Source organism: Camelina sativa, chromosome 15 (assembly GCF_000633955.1).
Source record: "Camelina sativa cultivar DH55 chromosome 15, Cs, whole genome shotgun sequence".
NCBI lineage: Eukaryota > Viridiplantae > Streptophyta > Magnoliopsida > Brassicales > Brassicaceae > Camelina > Camelina sativa.
This window is the reverse complement of record NC_025699.1, coordinates 5,058,008-5,084,729: the sequence shown is the minus strand read 5'-3', so window position 1 is coordinate 5,084,729 and position 26,722 is coordinate 5,058,008. Positions and strand designations below refer to the sequence as shown.

Below are 26,722 nucleotides of genomic sequence, written 5' to 3'. Positions count from 1 at the left end.
AAAAAAAAAAAAAAAAGTCAGTTACGTGCATGATTTCATTGACAATTAAAACATACACGTCTCATGTGTTTAATAATGAATATTCTTTGTCAAAAAACATATGTTAGTGGAAATTCAAAGCGTTGACAAATCAACAAACCGTTAGTCTCTGCTCAAGTAAACGGAGCCGCCACCTCTTACCTCCACCACATGTTTTTCTTCTCCTTCTTCTTTACTAATAAAAAATATTCTCTAGTCTACATATATATCATTACAAACTCATACGTTTTCTCGTCAAATGGATCATGAAGAGGAGGAAGAGGTCGAGATCCCTAATTACTTTATCTGCCCAATCTCACTTGAGATCATGAAAGATCCTGTCACGACCGTTTCTGGCATCACTTACGACCGTCAATGCATCGTTAAATGGCTCGAAAAGGTGCCCTCCTCTTGTCCCGTCACGAAACAACCTCTTCCTTTAGACTCCGATCTTACTCCTAACCACATGCTTCGCCGTCTCATCCAGCAGTGGTGCGTCGAGAACGAGACTCGTGGCGTCGTTAGAATCTCTACACCTCGAGCTCCTCCTGGCAAACCTAATGTTGTCCAGGAGATCAAGAATCTTAAAAAGTTCGGCCAAGAAGGTAGGAACCCGGTTATTTCGAATTACGTGGTTATTTGGATTAATTTTGGTTCGGTTTAGAGCTACAAATTTATAGTATTTTCGCTTTTGGATTAATAAATGTCAAAGTAATAACTATTTCTAAGAAATTAAATAGTAGTATTTTTTTTTGACGTAAACTTAGATAGAGTGGTCCAAAAGAAAACTCAATTAGTTAGGTTCGGTTAGAATAGATCAAATTTAAGTTCAGCTCGGTTAGTTTTTTTCTACTGATCAGTATAAGGTTAACAATTTTGGTTTGGTTTTTTGAATCGTATAGCCTTCGAAAGAGAAGATACGTTGCACAAGCTTGAAGTTTTGGCTATGGAAGGAAATAACAGGAGACTGATGTGTGAAGCTGGCGTACATAAGTCTTTGATCTTGTTCGTAGTCAAGTGCACTAGCGAAGAAGATGAAGAAGGACGACGTCATATCAAAGGGCTAGATGAGTCTCTTCGTCTTCTTCACTTGATCGGTGTTCCATCAAACGACGCAAAAACAATCTTGATGGAAGACGATCGAATCATGGAATCGTTGACTTGGGTTTTACACCAAGAAGACTTCTTCAATAAGGCGTACACGATCTTGCTCTTGAGGAATCTAACTGAATACACTTCCTCTCATATTGTGGAGAGATTGAATCCCGAGGTTTTCATAGGGATCATAGGGTTTCTCAAGGATGTAGTAAATAGTCTTAACCGGACGAGCCCTAGCGTGAGAGATGCGGTGCAATCTTCAAGGCCTAGCTTGGGAAAAACGGAACCATCGAAACTTGATCATACTTTGGTCATCAAACAAGCTGTGACCTCCGCGCTGATGATTCTTTTAGAAACTTCTTCGTGGAGTCGAAACCGATCGATCCTTGTGGATCTAGGTGCAATTTATGAACTCATAGAACTCGAAATAAGCTACTCGGGCGAGAAGAGAATCACAGAACTTATGTTAGGAGTTTTGTCTCGTTTATGTTGTAGCGCGAACGGTAGAGCCGAGATTCTTGCTCATAGGAGTGGAATCGCGGTTGTGACAAAGCGGCTACTGAGGGTTTCACCTGCCGCAGACGATAGAGCTCTCTCTATCCTAAGCACTGTCTCAAAATTCTCGCCAGAAAACATGGTTGTGGAAGAGTTGGTAAATGTTGGGGCAGTGGAGAAGCTCTGTAACGTTCTAAGACTGGATTGTGGTCTGAACTTGAAGGAGAAAGCTAGAGAGATACTTAAAGATCATTTTGATGAGTGGAAGAAGTTTCCATGTATTGATATGAATCTACTTACTAAGCTTCTAAGCTCCTCACCCAAAGATCAACTCAACGAGTTCCAGTCACGAGTTGGTGTTTAACTTTCCTCTTGTGTACTCGGATCAAGAATATTTATAATCTGCCGGGCACAGCACATACTTTAGCTACATAATTAAATTAAAATACTCACCATAGAGATTTCGGTGTATTCAAGTGTACGCATTCAATAAATCCTCCATCGACCTATTATATCAAAATAATGATGCATAAAGTTAAGCGATACAGTCATTCATCCTTTGTCAAGATCTGATTAAGCAAATGTAATTCTTTAAGTGTAACCAAAACCACTCTAAAACTTCTGTTTCACAGATTGTATAGACAGACATAACCAACAAGTAATTCTAATTGAAATACACACACCCAATAATAGCCTTCTTAACTCCAAAACCAAAATTCAACAAAATCGAAATTAGAGGAGAATCCCACAAGGTTGGCCTAAGAGACAGAGCTTATCGCCTTCGCATTCCACGGCCACGACCTCCACCGCGTCCTCTTCCCATTGCACCTGCAGCATCTCCCTGTGCGCTCTCCGACTGCAATGTACAACAATTATCAAAACAATATATACACATTATCACAACATACAAAAGAAAATGAGAGCATGTGTTATATACTTTAGGGTTCTTCACAGTTTCGTCCACACTTAGAATGAGGCAAGCCGCTTCAGTCGCAGCATTTATTGCGTTGATCTGCCAGAACAACGGGAATCAAACAATCAATAAACTTTTCAATAAAAGATAGCCACACAAGATATAAACATATTCATCACTGGCACAATAGTCTGAAGAACGACAAGAGAGTGAAATTTAAGAGAATCTTGAAATACCTTCACAACTGCTGGTTCCCAGACGAAGTTAGCAAAAGAATCTGCTATTCCACCAGTATTAATGTCCACTCCATAAGAAGCTCCTTCACCTGTTATAACACAGATATCATGAATGACATTAAGCAGCTGCCCATCAAAAGATTAATATATCAAGCTTGTGACAGTGAGAGAAGGCTCACCGCTTTGCATGGCGTGTTTTTGTCTAAGTTTATTTAAGACATCAGTTGCATCAAATCCAGCATTGTCACATAACTGTCGTGGAATAACCTGCAGTACCACCACAACCAGTGTGAATTTAGATTTTTGTGTATCATATGTTAACCAACAAATTTCAGATCCCGGGGGTCAAAGATCCTTATAAGTTGTTTACTAAACTCCTATTATACACAACAAGCGAACAGAATATGTCTTCTCTGTAATGCTTAATAAACAGAACACTTCGAAAACTCTTTTTCTTTATATGCCCATATAAGACAAATTTGTGAGTTTTTCAGAATTTAATAGGCACAAAAGAAAAACATCCAATCCAACCAGGAAGTGTACCTCCAGAGCCTTTGCATAGGAGTTGATGAATAGCTGTGACTTCCCAGCAATTGTTCTAGAATGCTGCCTCAGGTACTTGCTTATCTCCATCTACAACCAGGAGGAAGGATTCAACCCTACATGCAAAACATAAATACTGAACCAAAGTGAATGGAGGACACTTACATCTATAGCTCCACCTCCAGGAACAACAGTTGAGTTCTTTACAGCTCTTCTCACAATCATAATCGCATCATGTAAACTCCGCTCAGCTTCTTCGATGAACTGCGATTAATGTTTCAAAGGAATTCATATTTATGCTGATTAGTTTATATTCATGAAGCTTCCAATATCTGATGTATACCTGATCAGCTCCACCACGGAGGACAATAGTTGCTGTGCGGCCTGAAGGGCAACCACTGAATATGTTAAACCTCTCCCCACCAACTTGTTTTTCCTCAAAAATCTCACAAGTTCCAAGAACCTGCATAGATTAAAAACAGCCTTTGATTCAGATGAATGAAATCAACAAGTCACTGAAAGCTAGTAAGCTTATCCAATAGCAAGCAAAGAAAATCATTTTTCACGGGCCTCATCTATTATGTTGTTAACACTTGTCTGAACTGTTCCTCCAGCTGCAGCAGCCACACGGTTAAGATCTTCTTCTGCCACCCGACCAGCACAGAATATATCACGATCCGCAAAATACTGCAACAAAAAGCCAAGTAAAACACAGTCAAGCACTCTTGAGTGATACGAAAATGAAACATCAAATTGCAAGGTACCGCAGTGAACAATATCGATTGACAAGAGCAAACGAACATACAATTGCAACTTTGAAGTGTTGCTCATGCTTAATAGTCTTATACTGAGAATTGCAAGAGTATTAACCTACCAATGTAATCATGCTTATAAGTTGCCAAATGATTTAACAAGAAATACAGAGAGACGTCAGTATTCAGACTGACTATGGAAGCACATCCACCAGTAGATGAGAAGAATAGAAAAAAAGATATCAACAAACCTGAGTAGCTAGATCACCAATAGCCAGTCGAGAAAGAACAACTTTTGCTCCACTCTCAACACATTTGTCTAGCTTGTCATAAATGATATTCCATTCTGCATCAACTATTGACTGGTACTGTGATGGATCTGACAGCCTGTGAACAATGGGTGGAGCCAAGTCAAATAAGGCTAAAAGATTCTTCATTGTAGGGAAAAAAATAAACATAAAGAGCCAGAATGCCGACCTAATTTCAGCGTTTTCTTTCTCAGATTTCAACTCCAATTCAATGTTAAGCAAGAGAATTTTGGGGCTAAGAAATTTCTTTGGCTGTTGCTCAAAACCCGCATATGAGAATGTCTTTTTGAAAGCTACACCATCAACGAGGAAAGAGTCTCTCATATTGCCACCAGGAACCTGCAGAGAAAATCATGACATTAGCTTAGATGCATAATTAACCTGGCTTTACAGTATAGGCACAAATGGGAAAGTCTATAACTTGACTTGGATCATATGGACCCTGTAGCACTAAGCCAATTCACACTGCCCCAAATTTAACTGGACCTAGTAGAAATGAAATGCAATGGATAGAGGCAGAATGCAGCAGATATGCCATTTTTGGTACAAGATTGCAACTAGAAAACACGAAAATGCCATTCTATTTGATTGCAAATAGCCATGTAGAAATCCCTTGATAGATAGAATTGAAGTCGCAAGATAAACAGAACATAGCACAAAAACATTCATTGACATAATATGCAAAGCCAGTTTAAAACATTCCCGGAAATCCAAAGAATGAAAGAAACACAACAGATTTGAAGTATAAAAAACAAAAATGAGTTTACCTTCTTGATCCCAATCAGATTTAACCTATCGTCGTTCCCAATAGCCATTACAGCATCAACAACCATTGTAGCAAAAAACTCCTTTTCACCACCAATAAGCTTAGATGAAAGAGTAGTAGCAGCGCATTTAGCCAACAAACCTTTCTTTTCCTCTACACTCTTCCCCTCAATGCTAACAGCGAGTGCTTTAACCTTCTCAATTGCCTACATCAATAAAGAGTAGTGATTTTAAGGTGTTAAAAAGATCCAACAATTAAAAAAAAAACTTGTAACTGTACTAACGAAAAAGAAAAATACAAACCAAAGTGCAAGCAGTGCGGTAACTCCTAATTAAATTCTGAGCGTGAACACCATCCTCAATAAATGGCTTAGCCTCCTTCAAAAACTCTGCTGCAAGAAGAACAACAGTAGTTGTCCCATCACCCACCTATAACCAACCAAACAACAGAACATTCAGAGTTCATAAACTAAATCACGCATTCTAAGATCTGAATACTGGATCGGACTTCATATAGCCAAGATTTGGATCAGTAATTAGGTCAAAATCAGAATGGGACACACAAAATCCAATTGGGAAAGTTTTTTGAAAAAACGAGATTGGGAAAAAAAATCGAAATCAAACAAGACCTCAGAGTCTTGGGATTTGGCGATATCGACGAGGATCTTAGCAGCAGGATGAACAATATCGAGGAGCTTCATGATAGTAGCACCATCGTTGGAAATGGTGACGGATCCTTTATCGTCGTGAATGAGTTTGTCCATACCTCGTGGCCCGAGCGTGGTTCGAACCACATCTCCAACCGCCGTACAAGCGTTGATGTTGCTCAGTAGCTGTGCTTTTCCCTGAGAAGTGTCCGTACCTTCCTTCAACAGTATGATCTGCGGTTGCTGTGCTCACGAATCCAAACCACAAAGTAGCGGCGCGTCAGTCAGTGACTTAGACATATATGTATGTAAAGCAGAGAGAGAGAGAGAGTAGATGCGACTTACCATCATCGACGCCATTGTCGATGCGTGAAGAGAGCTTTGTAGATTTGAAGAGAGTGAGAGAAATGGAGCAGAGAGAGAGAGAGAGAGAGAGAGAGAGAAGGAGTTAGGGTTTAGGTCTTGTGTTATAAAAGGAGCAACTAGATCGAACGATGATTTTTAAACCGGACCGGCCGGTTGAACCGATAATTTCACTCAAAACGCAGCGTTTATGGCCCCGACAAACAAACCCCTCTTAAAATAGTTGGAAAAATTAAAAAAAAGCTAGTCAGAAATTTCTCCTCAACTTAGTAGACCCTTCGATATTTTTTTTGTCTTTAAAAAACTCTGTTTTTAAAAACGATCCTGAAGATTCAGAGATCGTGATGGGGAGAAAAGTGTTTTCTGTTGTTTATTTATTGAATGATACGATTACAAGGTTTAAGTAGACTACTAAAAGAAAAATTTTAGAGGAGTATCGATGTGGCTCTTGATACCATGTAAACTGTGTATCTTGTTATATTTATTATTCAGAAGAGGTTACAGCTTGATATATATATACATGAGTCGAGATAGAGCTAACTATGGAAGGTAATATACAAGTAAATGATATATTGCAGAAGTAATGGTATGATACTGTCATATCCTTGACATGATACGGGCGTATCCTTAACACAAAGATCTAAAACAATACATCTACAATTGAACAAACTCCGAATTGCTTGTGGAACGACTTCTAACTTCTTGTTACCTCATTATCCGTTTAATACATCCCCGTTATCGTACGTTTTATCAAAATTCCTGAGTGTTTTGCCGAATCATATAAATTGTCCCTTTACTTGGGCTCAAAGTACAAACGGAATTGTAATTAGACTAACTCATTCACAAAACAAAGGGTGAGAGATTGAGAGTGACCGATTCATCACATGCTAAAATAAAGGAGAAGTAGTTTGTGGCCGGAGAAAGCTTCCTCTTAAGGATGGTACGGTGTACCATCAAATATTAACTTCATTTTAATTATATACAAAAACCAGGTTTGATCGTAGTCTACCGGATTGTAATCTTCTTAAACGCTGTTATTCTCCGCGTCCAACAACACTGATCACTTCACCTTTTCTCTCGGTAGGTCGCTGTTAGAAACATTATAACAGCGACGTTTTCTCTTACCTATTAGTGATACAAGACTCTGAGATATTGTTTGACGATATGAGAGACTGTTCTCACAACTAGTTACTTTAGTTCGCATTTCTATCCATTATGAGATTATACATAAATTGTTGCTGGCGTAGATTCGTTGTGAGATTGTTATGCTTATGCATGTGTGTAAGAAAGAGAATGATTGACATAACGACTACAGACCATTAACACTTGGAATCAAAATCAAACAATTGACTTCTTCTTTATTACATTTTGAATATATTTTTTATCCTAACACAAGTCACCTATCCAATAAGATTAAGCCATATCATAAATCTTTTATCGGCAAACTAAACTGTTCCACGATCTCCAATTTCTTCTTATTTTTTTTTTTAATATCTTTTATCCTATAAAGCACAAGTCACATGTCCAATAAGATTAAGCCATATCAGAAATCTTTTTATTTTGTTTTTAAAAATCAGTTTTTTTTGTAACAAATCATCGTCCAGAGAAGAGAGAGGAAAAAGAAGAAAATTTTTACTGATGTGTGAAATAAGTTTTATCGGCAAACTAAACTGTTCCACGATCTCCAATTTCTTCTCATTATTTTTTTAATATCTTTTATCCTATAAAGCACAAGTCACATGTCCAATAAGATTAAACCATATCAGAAATTTTTTTATTTTGTTTTTAAAAAATAATTTTTTATACAAATGATCGTGCAGAGAAGAGAGAGGAAAAAAAGGAAAAATCTCACCGATGTGTGAAATAGGTTTTATCGGCAGATTAAACTGTTCCACAATCTCCACTTTCTTCTCATCATTTTTTTAAATATCCTTTATCCTATAAAGCACAAGTCACATGTCCAATAAGATTAAGCCATATAAGAAATTTTTTTATTTTGTTTTTAAAAATCAATTTTTTTTACAAATGATCGTGCACATAAGAGAGAGGAAAAAAAGGAAAAATCTCACTCATGTGTGAAATAGGTTTTATCAGCAAATTAAACTGTTCCACGATCTCTACTTTCTTCTCATCATTTTTTTTAATATCCTTTATCGGTTTATCCTATAAAACACAAGTCACCTGTCCAATAAGATTAAGCCATATCAGAAAAAAACATTATTTTGTTTTTAAAAAATCAATTTTTTTAACAAATGATCGTGCAGAGAAGAGAGAGGAGAAAAAGGAAAAATCTTACTGATGTGTGAAATAGGTTTTATCGGCATATTAAACTGTTCCACAATCTCCACTTTCTTTTCATCATTTTTTTTAATATCCTTTATCATATAAAGCACAAGTCACCTGTCCAATAAGATTATGCTATATAAGAAATTATTTTTTTTTGTTTTTAAAAATCATTTATTTTTACAAATAATCGTGCAAAGAAGAGAGAGGAAAAAAAGAAAAAATCTCACTGATGTGTGAAATAGGTTTTATCGGCAAATTAAACTGTTCTAGTATCTCTACTTTCTTCTCATCATTTTTTAATATCCTTTATCCTATAAAACACAAGTCACATGTCCAATAAAATTAAGCTATATCAGAAAAAATTTTATTTTGTTTTTAAAAATCAATTTTTTTACTAATGATCGTGCAGTGAAGAGAGAGGAAAAAAAAAGAAAAATCTTACTAATGTGTGAAATAGAATTTATCGGCAGATTAAACTGTTCCACAATCTCCAATTTCTTCTCATCATTTTTTAATATCCTTTATCCTATCAAGCACAAGTCATATGTCCAATAAAATTATGCTATATATGAAATTTTTTTATTTTGTTTTTAAAAATCAATTTTTTTTACAAATGATCATGCAGAGAAGAGAGAGGAAAAAAAGAAAAAATATTACTGATGTGTGAAATAGGTTTTATCAGCAAATTAAACTGTTCCACGATCTCTACTTTCTTTCATCATTTTTTTAATATCCTTTATCCTATAAAACACAAGTCACCTGTCCAATAAGATTAAGCCATATCAGAAATTTTTTTATTTTGTTTTTAAAAATCATTTTTTTTACAAATGATCCTGCAGAGAAGAGAGAGAGAAAAGGAAAAAACTTACTGATGTGTATATTAGGTTTTATCGGCAAATAAAACTGTTACCCGATCTCCACTTTCTTCTCATCATTTTTTAAAATATCTTTTATCCTATAAAGCACAAGTCATCTGTCGAATAAGATTAAGCCATATCATAAATCTTTTTATTTTGTTTCTAAAAAATCAATTTTTTTACAAATGATCGTGCAGAGAAAATAGAGGAAAAAAAGAAAATTCTTACTGATGTGTGAAATAGGTTTTATTGGCAAATAAAACTATTCCACGATCTCCACTTTCTTCTCATCATTTTTATAATATCCTTTCTCCTATAAAGCACAAGTCACCTGTCCAATAAGATTAAGCCATATCAGAATTTTTTTTATTTTGCTTTTAAAAATCAATTCTTTTTTTTACAAATGATCGTGCAGAGAAGAGAGAGGAAAAAAGGAAAAATTTTACTGATGTGTGAAATAGGTTTTATCGGCAGACATGTATAGAATAGGTTTTATCAGCAAACAAAACTGTTACACGATCTCCACTTTCTTCTTATCATTTTTTTAATATCATGTATCCTATAAAGCAAAGTCACCTATCGAATAAGATTTAGCCATATCAGAAATCTTTTTATTTTGTTTTTAAAAATCAATTTTTTTTACAAATGATCATGCAGAGAAGAGAGAGGAAAAAAAAAAAGAAAATTCTTACTGATGTGTGAAATAGGTTTTATCGGCAAATAAAACTGTTCTACGATCTCCACTTTCTTCTCATCATTTTTTTAATATCCTTTATCCTATAAAGCACAAGTCACATGTCCAATAAGATTAAACTATATTAGAAGTTTTTTTATTTTGTTTTTAAAAATCATTTTTTTTACAAATGATCGTGCAGTGAAGAGAGAGCAAAAAAAAAGGAAAATCTTACTAATGTGTGAAATATAATTTATCGGCAGATTAAACTGTTCCACAATCTCCACTTTCTTCTCATTTTTTTTAATATCTTTATCCTATCAAGCACAAGTCATATGTCCAATAAAATTATGCTATATATGAAATTTTTTATTTTGTTTTTAAAAATTATTTTTTTATAAATGATCGTGCAGAGAAGAGAGAGAAAAAAAGAAAAAATCTCACTGATGTGTGAAATAGGTTTTATCGGCAAATTAAAATGTTCTACGAGCTCTATTTTCTTCTCATCATTTTTTTTTAATATCCTTTATCCTATAAAACACAAGTCACATGTCCAATAAGATTTAGCCATATCAGAAATTTTTTATTTTTTTTAAATCAATTTTGTTTTTCAAATGATCGTGCAGAGGAGAGAGAGGAAAAAAAAGAAAAATCTTACTGATGTGTGAAATAGATTTTATTGGCAAATAAAACTATTCCACAATCTCCACTTTCTTCTCATCATTTTTTTAATATCCTTTATCCTATAAATCACAAGTCACATGTCCAATAAGATTAAGCCATATCAGAAACTTTTTTATTTTGTTTTTAAAAATCAATTTTTTTACAAATAATCGTGCAGAGAAGAGAGAGGAAAAAAAAAAATCTTACTGATGTGTGAAATAGGTTTTATCGGCAGATTAAACTCTTCCACAATCCCCCCTTTCTTCTTATCATTTTTTAAATATCATTTATCCTATAAAACACAAGTCACATGTCCAATAAGATTTAGCCATATCATAAATTTTTTAATTTTTTTAAAAAATCAACTTTTTTTTTACAAATGATCGTGCAGAGAAGAGAGAGGAAGAAAAGGAAAAATCTTACTGATGTGTAAAATAGGTTTTATAAGCAAATAAAACTGTTACACGATCTCCACTCTCTTCTTATCATTTTTTAAAAATCTTGTATCCTGTAAAGCACGAGTCACCTGTCTAATAAGATTAAGCTATATCAGAAATATTTTTATTTTGTTTTTAAAAATCAATTTTTTATAAATGATCGTGCAGAGAAGACAGAGGAAAAAAAAAAAATCTTAGTGATGTGTGAAATAAGTTTTATCGGCAAATTAAACTGTTCTACGATCTCTACTTTCTTCTCATCATTTTTTTAATATACTTTATTTTATAAAACACAAGTCCTATGTCCAATAATATTTGGCCATATCAGAAATTTTTTATTTTAAAAAAAAAAATCAAATTTTTTTTTACAAATGATCGTGCAGAGAAAAGAGAGGAAAAAAAAGGAAAAATGTAAAATAGGTTTTATCGGCAAATAAAACTGTTACACGATCTCCACTTTCTTCTTATCATTTTTTTAATATTCTGTATCCTATAAAGCAGAAGTCACCTGTCGAATAAAATTAAGCCATATCAGAAATCTTTTTATTTTGTTTTTAAAAATCAATTTTTTTTTATAAATGATCGTGCCGAAAAGATAGAGGAAAAAAAAGAAAAATCTTACCGATGTGTGAAATAGGTTTTATCGGCAAATAAAACTGTTCCACGATTTCCACTTTCTTCTCATTATTTTTTTTAATATCCTTTATCCTGTGAAACACAAGTCACCTGTCCAATAAGATTAAGCCATATCAAAAAAAAATTATTTTGTTTTTAAAAATCAATTTGTTTTACAAATGATCATGTAGAGATAAGAGAAGAAAAAAGGGAAAAATCTTACTGATATGTGAAATAGGTTTTATGGGCAAAATAAACTGTTCCACGATCTCTACTTTCTTCTCATCATTTTTTTTAATATCCTTTATCCTATAAAATACAAGTCACCTGTCCAATAATATTAAGCCATATCAGAAATTTTTTTATTTTGTTTCTAAAAATCATTTTTTTTACTGTGCAGAGAGAGAGGAAAAAAAGGAAAAATCTTATTGATGTATAAAATAGGTTTTATCGACAAATAAAACTGTTCCACGATCTCCACTTTCTTCTCATCATTTTCTTTTAATATCCTTTATCTTATAAAGCACAAGTCACATGTCCAATAAGATTAAACCATATCAGAAATCTTTTTATTTTGTTTTAAAATATTAATTATTTTACAAATGATCGTGCATAGAAGAGAGAGGAAAAAAGAAAAAATCTTACTGATGTGTGAAATAGGTTTTATTGGCAAATCAAACTGTTCCACAATCTCCACTTTCTTCTTATCACTTTTTTAATATCCTTTATCCTATAAAGCACAAGTCACTTGTCCAATTTGATTAAGCCATATCAGAAATTTTTTTATTTTGTTTTTATAAATTAATTACTTTTTACAAATGTTCGTGTAGAGAAGAGAGAGGAAAAAAGGAAAAAATATTACTGATGTGTGAAATAGGTTTTATCGGCAAATTAAACTGTTCCACGATCTAACTTTCTTCTCATCATTTTTTTTATTATACTTTATCCTACAAAACACAAGTCACATGTCCAATAAGATTAAGCCATATCAAAAAAAATTATTTTATTTTTAAAAGTCAACTTTCTTTACAAATGATCATGCAGAGAACAGAGAGGAAAAAAAAAGGAAAAATCTTAGTGATGTGTAAAATAGGTTTTATCGGCAAATAAAACTGTTCCACGATCTCCACTTTCTTCTCATCATAATTTTTTAATATCCTTTATTCTATAAAGCACAAGTCACATGTCCAATAAGATTAAGCTATATCAGAAATCTTTTTATTTTGTTTTTAAAAATCAATTTTTTTTACAAATGATCGTGCAGAGAAGAGAGAGGAAAAAAGGAAAAATCTTACTGATGTGTGAAATAGGTTTTATCGGCAAATGAAACTGTTCCACAATCTCCACTTTCTCTTCATCATTTTTTTTTAATTTCTTTTATCCTATAAAGCACAAGTCACATGTTTGATAAGATTAAGTCATATCATAAATCTTTTTATTTTTATTTTTAAAATCATTTTTTTTTACAAATGATCGTGCAGAGAAAAAGAAGAAAAAAATAAAAAATCTTACTGATGTGTGAAATATGTTTTATCGGCAAATTAAACTGTTCCACAATAGTTTTTGTGCTCAAAATTATGAATATACATGTGGACTTGTAGGTTTATATTCAAAAATCAAGTCTCTAGTTATGTCACTTGAGATATTACACATATTTCCTTCTAAATAAGTCTGGAAATAGAATCATGTCAAATCAGCGTTGGATTGTCCTTACAGTTCTCATTTGTTTCCATCGGTATGTCACTTTGTTTTCTTTGTATTTTATTTCATCCAAAACATTTCGTTAACTTCTCTTTCTCCTACAAGAAAGAAGTTTCTAACATGAGACTGATATTCTTCTCTACACTTAGTATAAGATTGTGTTGAAAATGATTTTTAAGTGAACTGACCATTTCTCAATTTTGCTCTCTATATTGCTTTCCTTTTCTGTTAAAAGCAACAAACAAAAAAAAAATCTTAGCATTTTGCATATGTTGGTTCTTTGAAATTTTGTGTTAAGCTAAGTTTTATAAATCTTCAAAAATTTACTCACTAATATTTGTTTGGGTGACTCTTATCGTGCGTCATATGTAATACAGATTTTTTATTTTGGGTCAAATTCACAAAGCAATACAGGTTTATAACATCAATTAAGTGAATCATTTTCTTACGTACGGGTAGTAATACTAGTTAATTATAAATTGTGTAATCTTTTAATATAAAACACTCTTTTTATTTTATTTTCCGAATTATTTCCTTTTGAAGTCAATTTTAATCCAATATATGTATACATATTAGATTTATCAACAATGTTCCATATGGGACAAATTAAAATTATAAATTCATTACATTACGAATGTTTTTTTTTTTGTTTTTCCAAATGAAATTGCGATTTGTTTCCATATCATTACTTACGATACGGGACAAGGCACTAGACACGCTATCACTTTCAACATCACCTTCCCTTCTTCGCCATTGCTACTTTCTCAGAAGCTTCCAAGTCAACCCATAGAGACTTGCTAATATTTGACCTCTTCCGCCTTACCTTATAATCTCCCTTTTGGACTTTTCAATAAAACCGTCTCGTTGATTGAATCAGTACGACTTCCCTCTTCCTTCCTTCTTTTAAGTCTTTTCATTTTTGTCTTCCGATTCCGATCTGAATCTCTCTCGATTTTGATTTCTTCGATTTTTTTCAATGAACGATTTGTTTTCCAGCTCGTTCTCACGCTTCCGCGGCGGAGAACCATCTCCTCGCCGAGACGCTCCCGGAGGAGTTCAGATGACGAATCCAGCGGTGGGATCAACCGGTGGTGTAAACCTCGACAAGTTCTTCGAAGACGTTGAATCTATAAAAGAAGAGCTAAAAGAGCTAGATCGACTCAACGAATCACTCTCTTCCTCTCACGAGCAGAGCAAAACGCTTCACAATGCTAAAGCCGTTAAGGATCTCAGGTCTCAAATGGACGGTGACGTTGGAGTCGCTTTAAAGAAAGCCAAGATGATTAAGGTTAAACTCGAGGCGTTAGATCGCGCCAATGCTGCTAATCGTAGTCTCCCTGGCTGTGGACCTGGCTCTTCCTCCGATCGAACCAGGACCTCTGTCCTCAATGGTCTCAGGAAGAAATTGATGGACTCTATGGATAGTTTCAACCGTTTGAGAGAGCTCATCTCGTCCGAGTATAGAGAGACTGTACAGAGGAGGTACTTCACCGTCACCGGCGAGAATCCTGACGAAGGAACCCTAGATCGACTTATTTCCACTGGTTAGTTTACTCGTTTCTTCCATTCATATCACTCTTCCAGATTCATCTATAAGTAGAGAAGCATCATCTAGGTTATATATACTGTAGTTCAAGCCTTCTTTGAGTTTGGATGATGAACAATTGGTTTCAGAGTAACTGATTCAAGCCTTCTTAGTTCACAATATTGTTGATTTGTGAAAGAACAGTAACTTCTGATTTTGCATTAGACAATGAAATTGGATTTGTAGCAGGAATTGTGCAAGTTCTTAGTTGCTTAGAGCTGGAATTGATCTCTGAAAAGGAGATATGTTGTTACATGAGTGGTGTGTGACATATTGGGGGATTTTTGCTACTGTTTTTGTTGCAGGAGAGAGTGAGAGATTCTTGCAGAAAGCAATACAAGAACAAGGAAGAGGAAGGGTGTTAGACACCATTAACGAGATTCAAGAAAGGCATGACGCGGTTAAAGACATTGAGAAGAATCTCAGGGAGCTTCACCAGGTTTTTCTAGACATGGCGGTGCTGGTAGAGCACCAGGGAGCTCAACTTGATGACATTGAGAGCCATGTGGGAAGAGCCAGTTCTTTTATCAGAGGCGGAACTGAGCACCTACAAACCGCGCGGGTTTACCAGAAGAACACGCGGAAATGGACATGTTACGCCATTATTATTCTCATCATCATCATAATTGTTGTGGTTCTTGTTGTTGTTAAACCATGGAACAGCGGAGGTGGCGGCGGTGGTAGTGGTGGCGGTAACAGTGGAGGAAGTCAACCAAATTCAGGGACACCACCAAGTCCTCCTCAGGCAAGGCGTCTATTGCGTTGAAGTTGAGTTTCGTTATTTGCAAATATATTCTTTCTTTGAAAAGCTTTTTAATCAAACCAGCTTTGTGTTTCTACTTTCTAATGCTGGTTTGTTGTTAAATCTCCCTTTGATTTGATTTTTTGTGAAAGAAATTAAAATTTGGGTTAGATGAGAAATATTAGTAGAACATTCTCTTTGTATCTATGTTTGCTATATGGGTTATTTTTTTACGTTGTGATTTCAGGGTTTATAGTTTCTTGTTCTATTTGGTTGAAGCATTTCGAACCAAACAAGGCTCTATCAACCGGTAACACAAAGTCACAAACTATACAGAATTAGTCTTAGGCATTTTCCAAGTGAGAGCATGATACTATATCTAGAATTTGGTATTAAGATTTGTTCTGCTCTCCGAGAGAGAGGATCACTCTTTCGGTTGAGTTTGTCTTGTCATAACACATTTCTTTTGCTTCCAAAGCTTTTCAAAGTTAGTTAGTGATCGTCTACGTCACTTCCGATATGTCCTCTTTCGGCCATGAATTATTAATCAGTTGCGGTGTCAACAGCGACGACCTTAGTGAGGAACGAGAATAGAACAATGAGGATGTCATATTAATATAAAACACATCCAATTTTATAATATATAGAGTCGAACAATATATGAAGTCAACTAAAACGTCTTAAACTGTCTAGTTGCCTACTAGATACTGTATTTTAGACACTAGTACCGGTCAACTACACCTCAGCATTCCAGTTCCAGGAAATTCCTTAAACCAATAACTATGAAACTACAGAAGTACAGAACATAGTGTCGAAGAACCGTGTGTTAACCCAAAAAAAAAAGTGTCAAAACAGGAAAAAAAATAATATACTGTATATAAATGGTAATATAAAACATAAAATTAAAATATTAAAATGAATCTTAAATTGAAGACTATGTACAATAATATGGTCATATATTTATTTATTTTATCTGTAAGAAAATATTAAAATGAATCTTAAATTGAAGACTATGTATCGTCAACAATTAGTTTCCAAAATAATTGTCAAACACTACCAATAATATGATTCACAATAATGAAAATAATGTGGTCAATATAATTATTAGCATTAAGTATTGACAAAATAATGAATTAAATTAATTTCCTATATTGATTATGACCACAAATTTGAAAAGGAATTCAATTTGAATGTGCAAATAATTTAATTCCATTTAACAGCACAACTACATAGAGATTTGAAGATGTTGGTGGTTTAATCCGGGTTTTAGTTTTGGTTTTTAAAGAATAATTAATGTAAACACCAAACAAAATCTAATATAAGTATGGTAGAATTATAACTTAGCTTTGAATAAAGTTCTTAAGAAATTGTATTTACTCATTTTGGTTCAAAATCGGTTGTGGTATTTAAGATATTTTTAAAATAATGATTATAACCAAACCAAAGGAATATTTTTCAGCTTTTGAGTTGATATTTTTAAACTTGATTTAAATTGAAAAGGTTCGGTTTAAATTAAAAAGCACAATTAACATTCCATACTTTTTAGTACTATAATTACATTTACATCTTTCTTACTATTTTAAAAATAGTAATCTTCAAAAATAGTAGCATTTAATTTTACATCTTGAATAATATCCATCTTCTCTCTTTCTTTTGACTAGTATTGGCAGCCAACATTATATGAATCTCAAAAGAGAGAAATTAAAAATCAAAGAGTGATCATGCCAAGAAAAAAAGTAAAACTTGCACGGATAGAGAATAACCAGACAAGAGCACTAACTCTGAAGAAAAAAATAACAGCATTACAAAAAAAAGTGAAAGAACTAACCATATTGAGTGATGTAAGGGCTTGTCTAATCATTTCTAACCCTAACGAAGTTAAACCGGTGGTGTGGCCATCTCTTGAAACGACTCATGGCCTTCTAGATCGTTTTTTCGCCTTACCAAAGTTCGTGCGAGATAAATATGCGATGACTGTCGAGTCATACATAGAAGAGGAGACAAGGAAAATCCAAGCTCAATTGACTAAGGTTCATAACGAGAAAAGAAGGTATGAAATTGATGAGATGATGAATCAACTACAAGAACGTCATATAACTATTGCGGATCTTAGCTTGAGTGAGAGATACGCCATGTTATCTTTCTCAAGAGAGAAGATCATATCTTATAGGAGGCATCTACACGAGCAATTTCCTCCTCTTCCTGATCTACCGGCGTTCCCAGTTGAAGTGCAAGTCGAGCCGCTTAATACCACCATAAATGATGTTTTTGTAGGACACAATCAAGATGATGAGAGAGCAACAAGAAGAATTAGCATTAATGCTTTAGTGGAGAATGGAAGTCATTACTTATTTGATCAATGGGTTTCTCCACTCAATCCGCCCATTCTTGAAATGGATCCAAACCCTAGAAGCTATCGTCCATACCAAGGAAGTAGTAGCAAAGGAAACCATCATTTGGAAATGGATCCAGTTTATCCCCAAATGATGAATTCTTATGGTTTGCTTGGATCAGTCTCTCAACCTTCACAACATCATAATATGAACGTTAATCCGATGATGGTTAATTATCCACCAAGGCAATATCCTTTTGATATCATGAGCTATGATGTGGGAGTAAACGAGGAAGGAAATAACATGAGCAGTTCACAATTTTACATGAGCAACAATACCAGCTTACCGACTAATGATGGTCTTCGTCAAGAACCACAAATGATGGCTTTTGATGGTTTACATGGATCAGTCTCTCAACCTTCACAATATCATAATCCGATGATGGTTATGAATCCACCAAGGTAATACTCTTTTGATATTATGAACCGTGAGATGAGAGTAAACGAGGAAGAAACTAACATTAACAACTCAAAATTTTTACAGGAACGACAACACTATAGCGACTAATGATGGTCTTCGTCAAGAGCTACCTCCTAATGGTCCTAATGGAACAATCACTGGAGAAGATAATGTTGATGCGACATTGTTTAATATCAATAATTGGTTAATGTTCTAAGTTTGATGTGCATTTATTTTAAATTTGTCTTTTTATTTTCTTATATGGATCGGATCTTTAAAACTTTTTATCGTTGTTATTTGAAATATTGTTGGTTTGTTTCGTTGTTTTGGAGTTTAGATTGTTTAGATTATCGTTTTTGATCTCTATAATGTTTACAACTCGTTCGTAACTTCGAGAAATTACAGTATAATAAAATTTGATTTAGAAACACTCATAAGAAAACATATCTAGAAAACGTTACACACTAAATAAATAAAAATACAGTGTATATATATATATAGCATAAATCATACGAATGAAACCAAAAAAAAAAGGTAGGCGAGGAAGAAGAATACAAAAGTAAGTAAGAAACACACAAAGGAGAAGGAAAGTGATCAGAAGATGTTTTTGAAAGGGTTGGTAAGAGAGTCCTTAACATTGGAGTATAGGCCATAGAGAGAGTACTGCTTTAGATTTGCAACCTCATACCACGAATTCAAAGCAGTGTAGTGCTTATCCGTGCCTGAAAACGCCAACTGGATCCCCAAGCTACAATCTGCTTGTCCTCCTTGGTTCTTGCAGTTTTGCGACTTGATTGCACATTGATCACCGTTGAGGCACACGAATTTCGTATCTCCAGAACATTTCGAGCATCCGTCTTTCTTCCAGAACATGTTCTCAAGCCTCCCCTTCTGGAACTCAAGAACCTAGAAGCCGATGACAGAACTAATGAGTTTTGTCCAAAATTTCTATAAAGAAAACAAAAATATAGAGCTTTATCCAATTACTACTTACAAGGGTGAAGCTTGTCACGATGTGATTGCTGTCTGCAACCATAATTGGTACTGATCTTGCAGCGTATTTTGAACCAGCGAATGCTACCATATATCCCTTTGACGCATCCTGGAATCACATAGTACCCATCAGACAAACCAATAATTTGATAGGGGCTATCAAGACCAATGCTACTTATATGCCAAATCTCTCTGTTTTGAACCTCTCATCTCACTGAAACAAATGCACAAAGGAACCAGATCTTCCAAGAACAGAGACTAAATCCTAACAAATTTGGTACCAAACTAAACATTCTAAGCAAGGATTTTTTTGACGAGTCAACTAATCTGGGAAGATGATAATTCCGATCTATACAAAATTCCCTTATGATCTACCTAAACCGTTTTCTAATCTAATCAAAACCGCTGCAATCGAAACCCTAAATTCACCAAGATAGATCAGAGAGACACGAACCGGGCGAAAATTGTTGGAGCTAGAGGTATTGATGGTAAGGAGAGTGATCTCATCGACTTTAGGTCTAAACACGGCGATCTCAGAGTTTCCGTTGAGAGAGAGACGACGGCGATCGCAAGGAGAGTATTGAACGGTATGGTTTGTACTACCACCGAAGAAAGTATCTTTAGACGCGAAGGCAATGCCGAAAGTGAATCCATCTCCGATCCCGACTGTAGAATCCGAACAAGGCGAGTAGACTCCGTTATCGTCTCTGGCCACCGTCAATGATGACGTCAGCGCCGCCGCGAAGAGGCAACACAGAAGAAGGAATCTAGCCATCTGTCAAAAAAACTCAAAACAGAAGCTTTCCTTCCAAAAAATTTCGAATACTCCGATTCATTAGGCTGTCTTCAAATCATTATTATTCAAATAAGCCTTTTAAGTTATGGGCCTGACCTTATCATTCGGCCCAATATCGGTTAAAGTATACAATTTTATAATTTTAGGAGAAAATATATCATGATTTCGTGTTGGAAAATAGAGGAAGATTTTTTTCCAAATAGGAAATATTTTTAATTTTGCAAAATAATGTGTGCTGTATTATTAAATAGAGTCAAAAAAACTGAGCTGGCAAATCTAAATTATTACTTAATTTAGTTTTGGTGCCAAGTGGGTAACTTAAAATTGAAACTGTTAAACAAATCCCACCTAACGGTTTGTTCACGGCTAATCATATGCGGTTAATCACACCGTAATAGATTTGACTACGAAATCTAAACCGTTCGTTTATAGTAATCATGGACCCTACGTAAACGAACGGTTAAGATCAATCCGACATTTCTTGTGAAATGAGAATCCCGATTCCGCATTTCTGTCTTTGTCTCTTGCTTCGTTTTAAGTTTTTTTTTTTTTAGTCTTTCCTCATCGTCTTCTTCAATCATCATCTGAAGCTCTTGTAAAAAAATCGAACCTTTTTTGGATTTTCAATCATGTCTAAGTATATGGGATTATCTTCTCTAGCTATTTCTTATTTTCTATTCGTTTCAACGATTGTAGCAGCCACCGATGTTCATTACTGCGGTATGTTTTGGTCTCCTTTAAGTTCTGAGATTGCTGCTAATTCTTGCTTGTAGTAATTTGATCGGTTTAGTTATGTCTAGTTATGATGATTTTGATTGTTCGGACAGCTGCGTTGAAAATTTGGTGTTCTTTGATTTGTACTCCTAATTTGTGTTGAAATTTTGATTTTTATTTAGATGGTTTTTGGTTTGTAGTCTTAATTTGTGTTAAAGTTTTGATTTTTATTTAGATGGTTTTTGATTTTTGATCATTGTTGAGTTTAAAGTTTCAATTTGGATATCTTGGGAACTGCTGGGGAAACACCAGAATCTCGATCTGATTTAGTTACGTGTTTGTTTGGTTGCAGATAGTAATGAAGAGTATGAAGTGAAGGTGAAAGGAGTTGATATATCTCCTTATCCTATTGCTCGAGGCGAGCCAGCCACTTTCAGCATTTCTGCTAACACAGGTACACACTCAGATTTATCTATGAGGCTTATATGACTTATAAGATCTTTTGCTTGTTCGTTTCTTTTGATGTTTTTGTACTATTAATTGCGTTTGTTGTTTTGATTTCAATGTTTATACTTTATACGCTGCAACTCCTTGTTCTTGCTTTAAGTATTGATCGTTTTTTAATCTGGTTTTGTTTCATTATGAAGACACTGAAATTTCGGGTGGAAAGTTGGTGATCGAAGTTTCATACTTTGGATGGCATATTCATTCTGAGACACATGATCTTTGTGATGAGACTACTTGTCCTGTGGCTATTGGAGATTTCTTGGTCGCTCACTCGCAAGTTCTGCCTGGATATACCCCTCCTGTAAGTCCATTGATTTTTCTTGGAATAAGATGTTTATGCTCATTAGAACTTGATGTATATCTCATAGAATCAGAGCAAATGGTCTAGTCTAATCAAATTTGTTTAGTTGAATAACCAAAATAGACTGACAATAGGTTTAGCTTGGTATCCATAGCTGATAATGAGTCCATATGGAAGCATAAAGTTGCCAAAGGGAAGAAGTTGAACCTATTAGTTGTCAACATTTGCTTGTTCTGATCAATAGTTGTTTGTCATACCAACATCAGTTTGCGTTTTCTGCATATAAGGACCAATCTAATCCATTTTATTTCTCATAGGGTTCATACTCACTTAAAATGAAGATGCTTGATGGACGCAAGAAGGAACTGACTTGCATCAAATTTGGATTTGACATTGGATTTGGATCATCATCTGTGGCCGACATTTAGAGCTGATTCACTCTTGTGGAATATATACTATGGAATCACCCCATTTGTTTTTGTATAAAAAAAACACACTCCTTTTTCTATACAAGAATTGTTGATCAAAAAACCCTTTTATATTCTCATTATTGTTCTCATCTGGACCATTTATGAAATCACATTTATAGAAAAGAAAAAAAAAGTATTGAACTATTGATTAGGTTTTAGAGAGCTATGGTTGATTCTAGTTGCAAGCTTAAAGATGAGCCTACTTTAATACATCATTGCATCCACGTTCATGGAATTATAAAGACGTGACATACATCATCATTCAACCAAACTAATGACTCTTACCAGAAAAGATTATTTTTTCCCACAGCTTCATTATACCAACATGTGAAAAGTCTCTCTTTCTTCCTTTTTTTGCTATGTATTTGGACAAATTTGGGCTAAAGTTGGGTAAATTAAATGTTTTTTCCTTTCTTATTGAGCTTCTTGTCTACTTTTATCTCTACAATGACCCATCAATGGAAAGAATTTGGGAAGCTAACCCACAAAGTAGCTTTTTTTTTTTTGTTCACTTAAGTATCTTTTGTCGATCTTGATATAGGTTTTGCCCCTCCTCTTTCACAATTTATATTGAGTTTTCCTTAAAGATCTAACTTTAACCCAGAATTGTATCGAATTTAGAAGCAATGAAGGATGTAAAGGAGAGAATGGTGAAGAAACTTAAGCTTATAACATCTCTCAACAAAAGCAATCTTGATCGCACAATCTTTCATCAAATAGATGAGAAAGAGTGTCTTACGCCAACAACACTTGCGGCTTCTCATGAACAACAACTTCAACAGAATCTTGAAGAGCTTGTATCGGCTTTTGGAAAGAAATGTGTAGCTGGACGGGAAGATTCTGTTTTCTTCTACACGACAAGTCTGCGAGGACCGAGGAATGAGAAAGACTTTCGAAGGTTGCAGAAAGAACTCAAGAAGAGACGTGGAGGTTGCTTGTGGAGAAAGTTACACCTCCTAGGCTCTTCGTAAAGTGTAAAATACATTGGTAGAGCAGACGAAGTGGTAGCTCTGAACGAAAACGGGAAGCTCAAGAAGCTTCTAGAAGGCTTTTCATCAGCTAAGTCTGAGGCAGTGTGAGCGATGCGAGAACGAACGGTTTTTGATGTGTTGGAAATGCAATGGGAGGTCGAGAGTGATTGCAGATGACGGGATGTGGAAGAGATGCATAGAGTGTAATGAGAATGGTCTTGTCAAATGCGATCTTAATTGACAAGAGTACAAGACCATTAAAAGACCATATACAGTGTATTAAAATTTTCTGTTGATCACTTTGTTACAGTAAAAACCATTCTCATTGTTTATTAGATTCTAATTTATAAAAGTTTTTGAAAAGTTCAACAAAATCATTAAAAGTGAATAAATGAAAGATGGTTAAAAATTGATAAAAAATTTTGTTTATTAGTTTTCTAAAATCTTGTAAAGTGTTCCAAACAATCAATGTATTTTTGTTATATTTTTCATGACTTTATTTTGTAAAAAAAGTGTCTAAAATCATGAACCAATAACATAATAATTGAATTCATTAACAATCTTAGATTCTTTTCTTTTAATTGAATAACACAAAATTTTTACTGATTTTATAAAAGTCTGAATCCAATAATCCAAATTTGTTAAGATTTTAAATGACTTTTTACAAATCACAAACTAATAACACTAAATTTTAAAAGAGTTTAACAAAATATTGATCTAATAACAACAGATTCTACATAACATTTAAAATCTTTAAAAGTCTATTCAAATCTCAAACTAATAAGCCCACTTAGTTTTCTATAATCTTGTAAATTACTCCAAACAATCCCAGTATTTTTGTGATATTTTTCATGATTTTATTTTGTAAAGAAAATGTCTAAAATCATGAACCAATAACATAATAATTGAATTCATTAACAATACTAGATTCTTTTATTTTAATTGAATAACACAAAACTTTTAATGACTTTATAAAAGTCTGAATCCAATAACCCAAATTTGTTAAGATATTAAATGATTTCTTATAAATCACAAACTAATAACACTAAACTTTAATGAGAATTTGTTAAAAATGCCCCTTTTGATATACCCCTTTTCAAAAATACCCTCTTTTTTGGCCATCTTTATTTATGCCCTCTTTTAATTTTTAATGACCATTTTACCCTTAGATGAAAATTATTTTATTCAATAAAAAGAAAAACAAAATTTTCCCGCCAAAAAATTTCCGACATATTTTCCCGCCAAAAATTTTTCAAAAAAATTTTCCCGCCAAAAAACTTTTGATAAAAAAATTTTCAAAACAATTTTCCCGCCAAAATTTTTCCGACCCAAAAAAAATTTACAAGGTTTTTAAAAGGTTTTATAAGGTTTCTACCTTATAAAAGCTTTATAAATACCTTGTAAAGGCTTTTACAAGATTTTTTAAAGAGTTTTAAAAGGTTTTTTAAACAACTTGTAAACGCTTTTACAAGATTTTTAAAAGGTTTTTAAAAGGTTTTAAAAGGTTTTTAAAAGGTTTTTAAAAGGTTTTCAAATGGTTTTTAAAAGGATTTTTAAAAGGTTTTTAAACACCTTCTAAACCCTTTTACAATGTTTTTAAAAACCTTGTAAAAGTTTTTATAAAATTTTTAAAAGGTTTTTAAACACCTTTTAAATGCTTTTAAAAAGTTTTTAAAAGCGTTTAAAAGGTGTTTAAAAACCTTTAAAAGCATTTACAAGCTTTTTAAAAGTATTTACAAGGTTTTTAAAAGCGTTTACAATGTGTTTAAAAACCTTTTAAAAACCTTGTAAACGCTTTTAAAAATTTTAAAAGCGTTTACAAGGTTTTTAAAAGGTATAAATTTCAATATTTTTGGCGGGAAAATTTTTTTTTTTGGCGGGAAAAAATAATTTTTTCGGGAAAAATTTTCGATTTTGGCGGGAAAAAAAATTTTGGCAGGAAATTATTTTCGATTTTGATGACTGTACATTCTTGCTGTCACTCAAAAAGGGTAATTTGGTCATTTTGTATATAAAGATGGGTAGTTTTAAAAATGGTCAACATGAAGGGGTATTTTTAAAAAGAGATATGGAAAAAGGGGCATTTTTGAGAATGCCCCAACTTTAATAGAGCTTAACGAAATCTTAATCTAATAACAACAGATTCTACATAACATTTAAAATTTTTAAAACTTAATTCAAGTCTCAAACCACCCCCACTTAGTTTTCTAAAATCTTGTAAAGTGCTCCAAACAATCTCTATATTTTTGTGATATTTTCAATGATTTTATTTTGTAAAGAATGTGTTTAAAATGATGAACTAATAACATAATAATTGAATTAATTAACAATCCTAGATACTTTTGTTTTAATTGAATAACACAAAACTTTTAATGATTTTATAAAAGTCTAAATCCAATAACACAAATTTGTTAAGATTTTAAATGACTTTTTACAAACCATAAACTAATAACACAAAATCATAATCTTATAATAACATACTAGATTAGGACCCGCGGTACACCGCATGCAAAATTATTTATAGTTAAAATATTAAAATTATAAATTTTATTTGTTGGTTAAATATGTTATAATTATATAATAATTGTTAAATAAACCATATAATACCGCACTATAAATTTTTTTTATATAATATTTATTTAAATTTAATTAGATATATATATTTTCTGATACTGACAGTGTTAACAAAATAATGAAATGATGTTTTATCCGTGTAACACCGAATTACTGCTATTTTTTAATTTATATAAATATCGATAAAACATGTTCCGTTATATAACCCCGTCCTGAGATATTTTAACTCACACTATATCATCTTAACTTTTAATATTTATTGTGTATCTATGGTAGAATATTTATCATATTTAACTTTTTAACAGTTTTAAATATTTTTCATATTTAATCTTTTAAAAATCTTTAAAATAAAGAACCGGAATAAACCAAATAAAAGTTTTTAAAGTTTGAATGCCTGATAAATCAAGAGTATATTGCAATGTAAATGAGAGTATCATTTTGGCAATTGAGAGTATCATTAATGTCGTAGTTATTGCAATGTAATTTTCGAGAAATTTTGTCTACAAATTCATTTTCTGGAAATTTTGTCTAGATTATTAGCAAAAGAGTATATTTTCGCGGGTCATATGAAATTTTGAACATTGTTTTATCTACAACCTAAATAAATGGAGACCCCTAAAATTATAAATTTATCAAGAGGCCCATAAAATACTAAGGGGGGTGTATTCAAACCATGATTTTGGAGAATTTGATGGGATTTAGGAAATTTAGAATTTTGATAGATTTTAAGGAAGTTCATATGATTTTCTGTAAAATTCTTTCAAATCCCACCTAAAACCATGAGATTTGGATTTCTATATTTTTAACTAAACAAATCCTCCAGAATCCTAAAAATTATTAAAATCCTAATCTACAAAACTGTTTTGAATAACAGTGGATTTTAAAGTAGATTTTTAAATCATCAGTT

General features: G+C 33.2%; 6 protein-coding genes and 1 pseudogene across 7 annotated transcripts; 5 read left to right on the top strand and 2 right to left on the bottom strand.

Moving 5' to 3' along the window:
* Positions 242-2,150, top strand: LOC104745395 (E3 ubiquitin-protein ligase PUB24-like). The gene is made up of 2 exons (XM_010466613.1): positions 242-623; positions 921-2,150. The coding sequence occupies exons 1-2, from the start codon at positions 278-280 to the stop codon at positions 1,973-1,975; spliced, it is 1,401 nt and encodes a 466-aa protein (XP_010464915.1). The 5' UTR covers positions 242-277; the 3' UTR covers positions 1,976-2,150.
* On the bottom strand, positions 2,185-6,222 carry LOC104745373 (T-complex protein 1 subunit eta). Its single transcript, XM_010466583.1, has 14 exons — positions 6,121-6,222; positions 5,758-6,018; positions 5,432-5,557; positions 5,131-5,334; positions 4,533-4,702; positions 4,307-4,442; positions 3,874-3,990; positions 3,647-3,766; positions 3,469-3,567; positions 3,304-3,393; positions 2,940-3,027; positions 2,761-2,849; positions 2,549-2,623; positions 2,185-2,467 (listed from the first exon to the last, which is right to left on the bottom strand). Exons 1-14 carry the CDS (start codon positions 6,133-6,135, stop codon positions 2,384-2,386), a joined length of 1,674 nt encoding a protein of 557 aa, XP_010464885.1. The 5' UTR covers positions 6,136-6,222; the 3' UTR covers positions 2,185-2,383.
* On the top strand, positions 14,098-15,943 carry LOC104745374 (syntaxin-121). 2 transcript variants are annotated; one of them, XM_010466585.2, is made up of 3 exons: positions 14,098-14,246; positions 14,367-14,914; positions 15,261-15,943. In XM_010466585.2, the coding sequence occupies exons 2-3, from the start codon at positions 14,431-14,433 to the stop codon at positions 15,719-15,721; spliced, it is 945 nt and encodes a 314-aa protein (XP_010464887.1). In that variant the 5' UTR covers positions 14,098-14,246; positions 14,367-14,430; the 3' UTR covers positions 15,722-15,943. The 2 variants fall into 2 exon arrangements, with proteins under 2 accessions (XP_010464887.1, XP_010464886.1); XM_010466584.2 differs by lacking the exon at positions 14,098-14,246 and having other exon boundaries at positions 14,254-14,914.
* On the top strand, positions 17,384-18,707 carry LOC104745375. The gene is made up of 2 exons (XM_010466586.1): positions 17,384-18,491; positions 18,574-18,707. The coding sequence occupies exons 1-2, from the start codon at positions 17,419-17,421 to the stop codon at positions 18,704-18,706; spliced, it is 1,206 nt and encodes a 401-aa protein (XP_010464888.1). The 5' UTR covers positions 17,384-17,418; the 3' UTR covers position 18,707.
* LOC104745376 lies at positions 18,924-20,316 on the bottom strand. The gene is made up of 3 exons (XM_010466587.1): positions 19,937-20,316; positions 19,484-19,591; positions 18,924-19,395 (listed from the first exon to the last, which is right to left on the bottom strand). Exons 1-3 carry the CDS (start codon positions 20,255-20,257, stop codon positions 19,084-19,086), a joined length of 741 nt encoding a protein of 246 aa, XP_010464889.1. The 5' UTR covers positions 20,258-20,316; the 3' UTR covers positions 18,924-19,083.
* Positions 20,790-22,368, top strand: LOC104745378 (putative phosphatidylglycerol/phosphatidylinositol transfer protein DDB_G0282179). Its single transcript, XM_010466588.2, has 4 exons — positions 20,790-20,998; positions 21,345-21,446; positions 21,640-21,800; positions 22,118-22,368. The coding sequence occupies exons 1-4, from the start codon at positions 20,908-20,910 to the stop codon at positions 22,226-22,228; spliced, it is 465 nt and encodes a 154-aa protein (XP_010464890.1). The 5' UTR covers positions 20,790-20,907; the 3' UTR covers positions 22,229-22,368.
* LOC109129063 lies at positions 22,897-23,499 on the top strand (annotated as a pseudogene).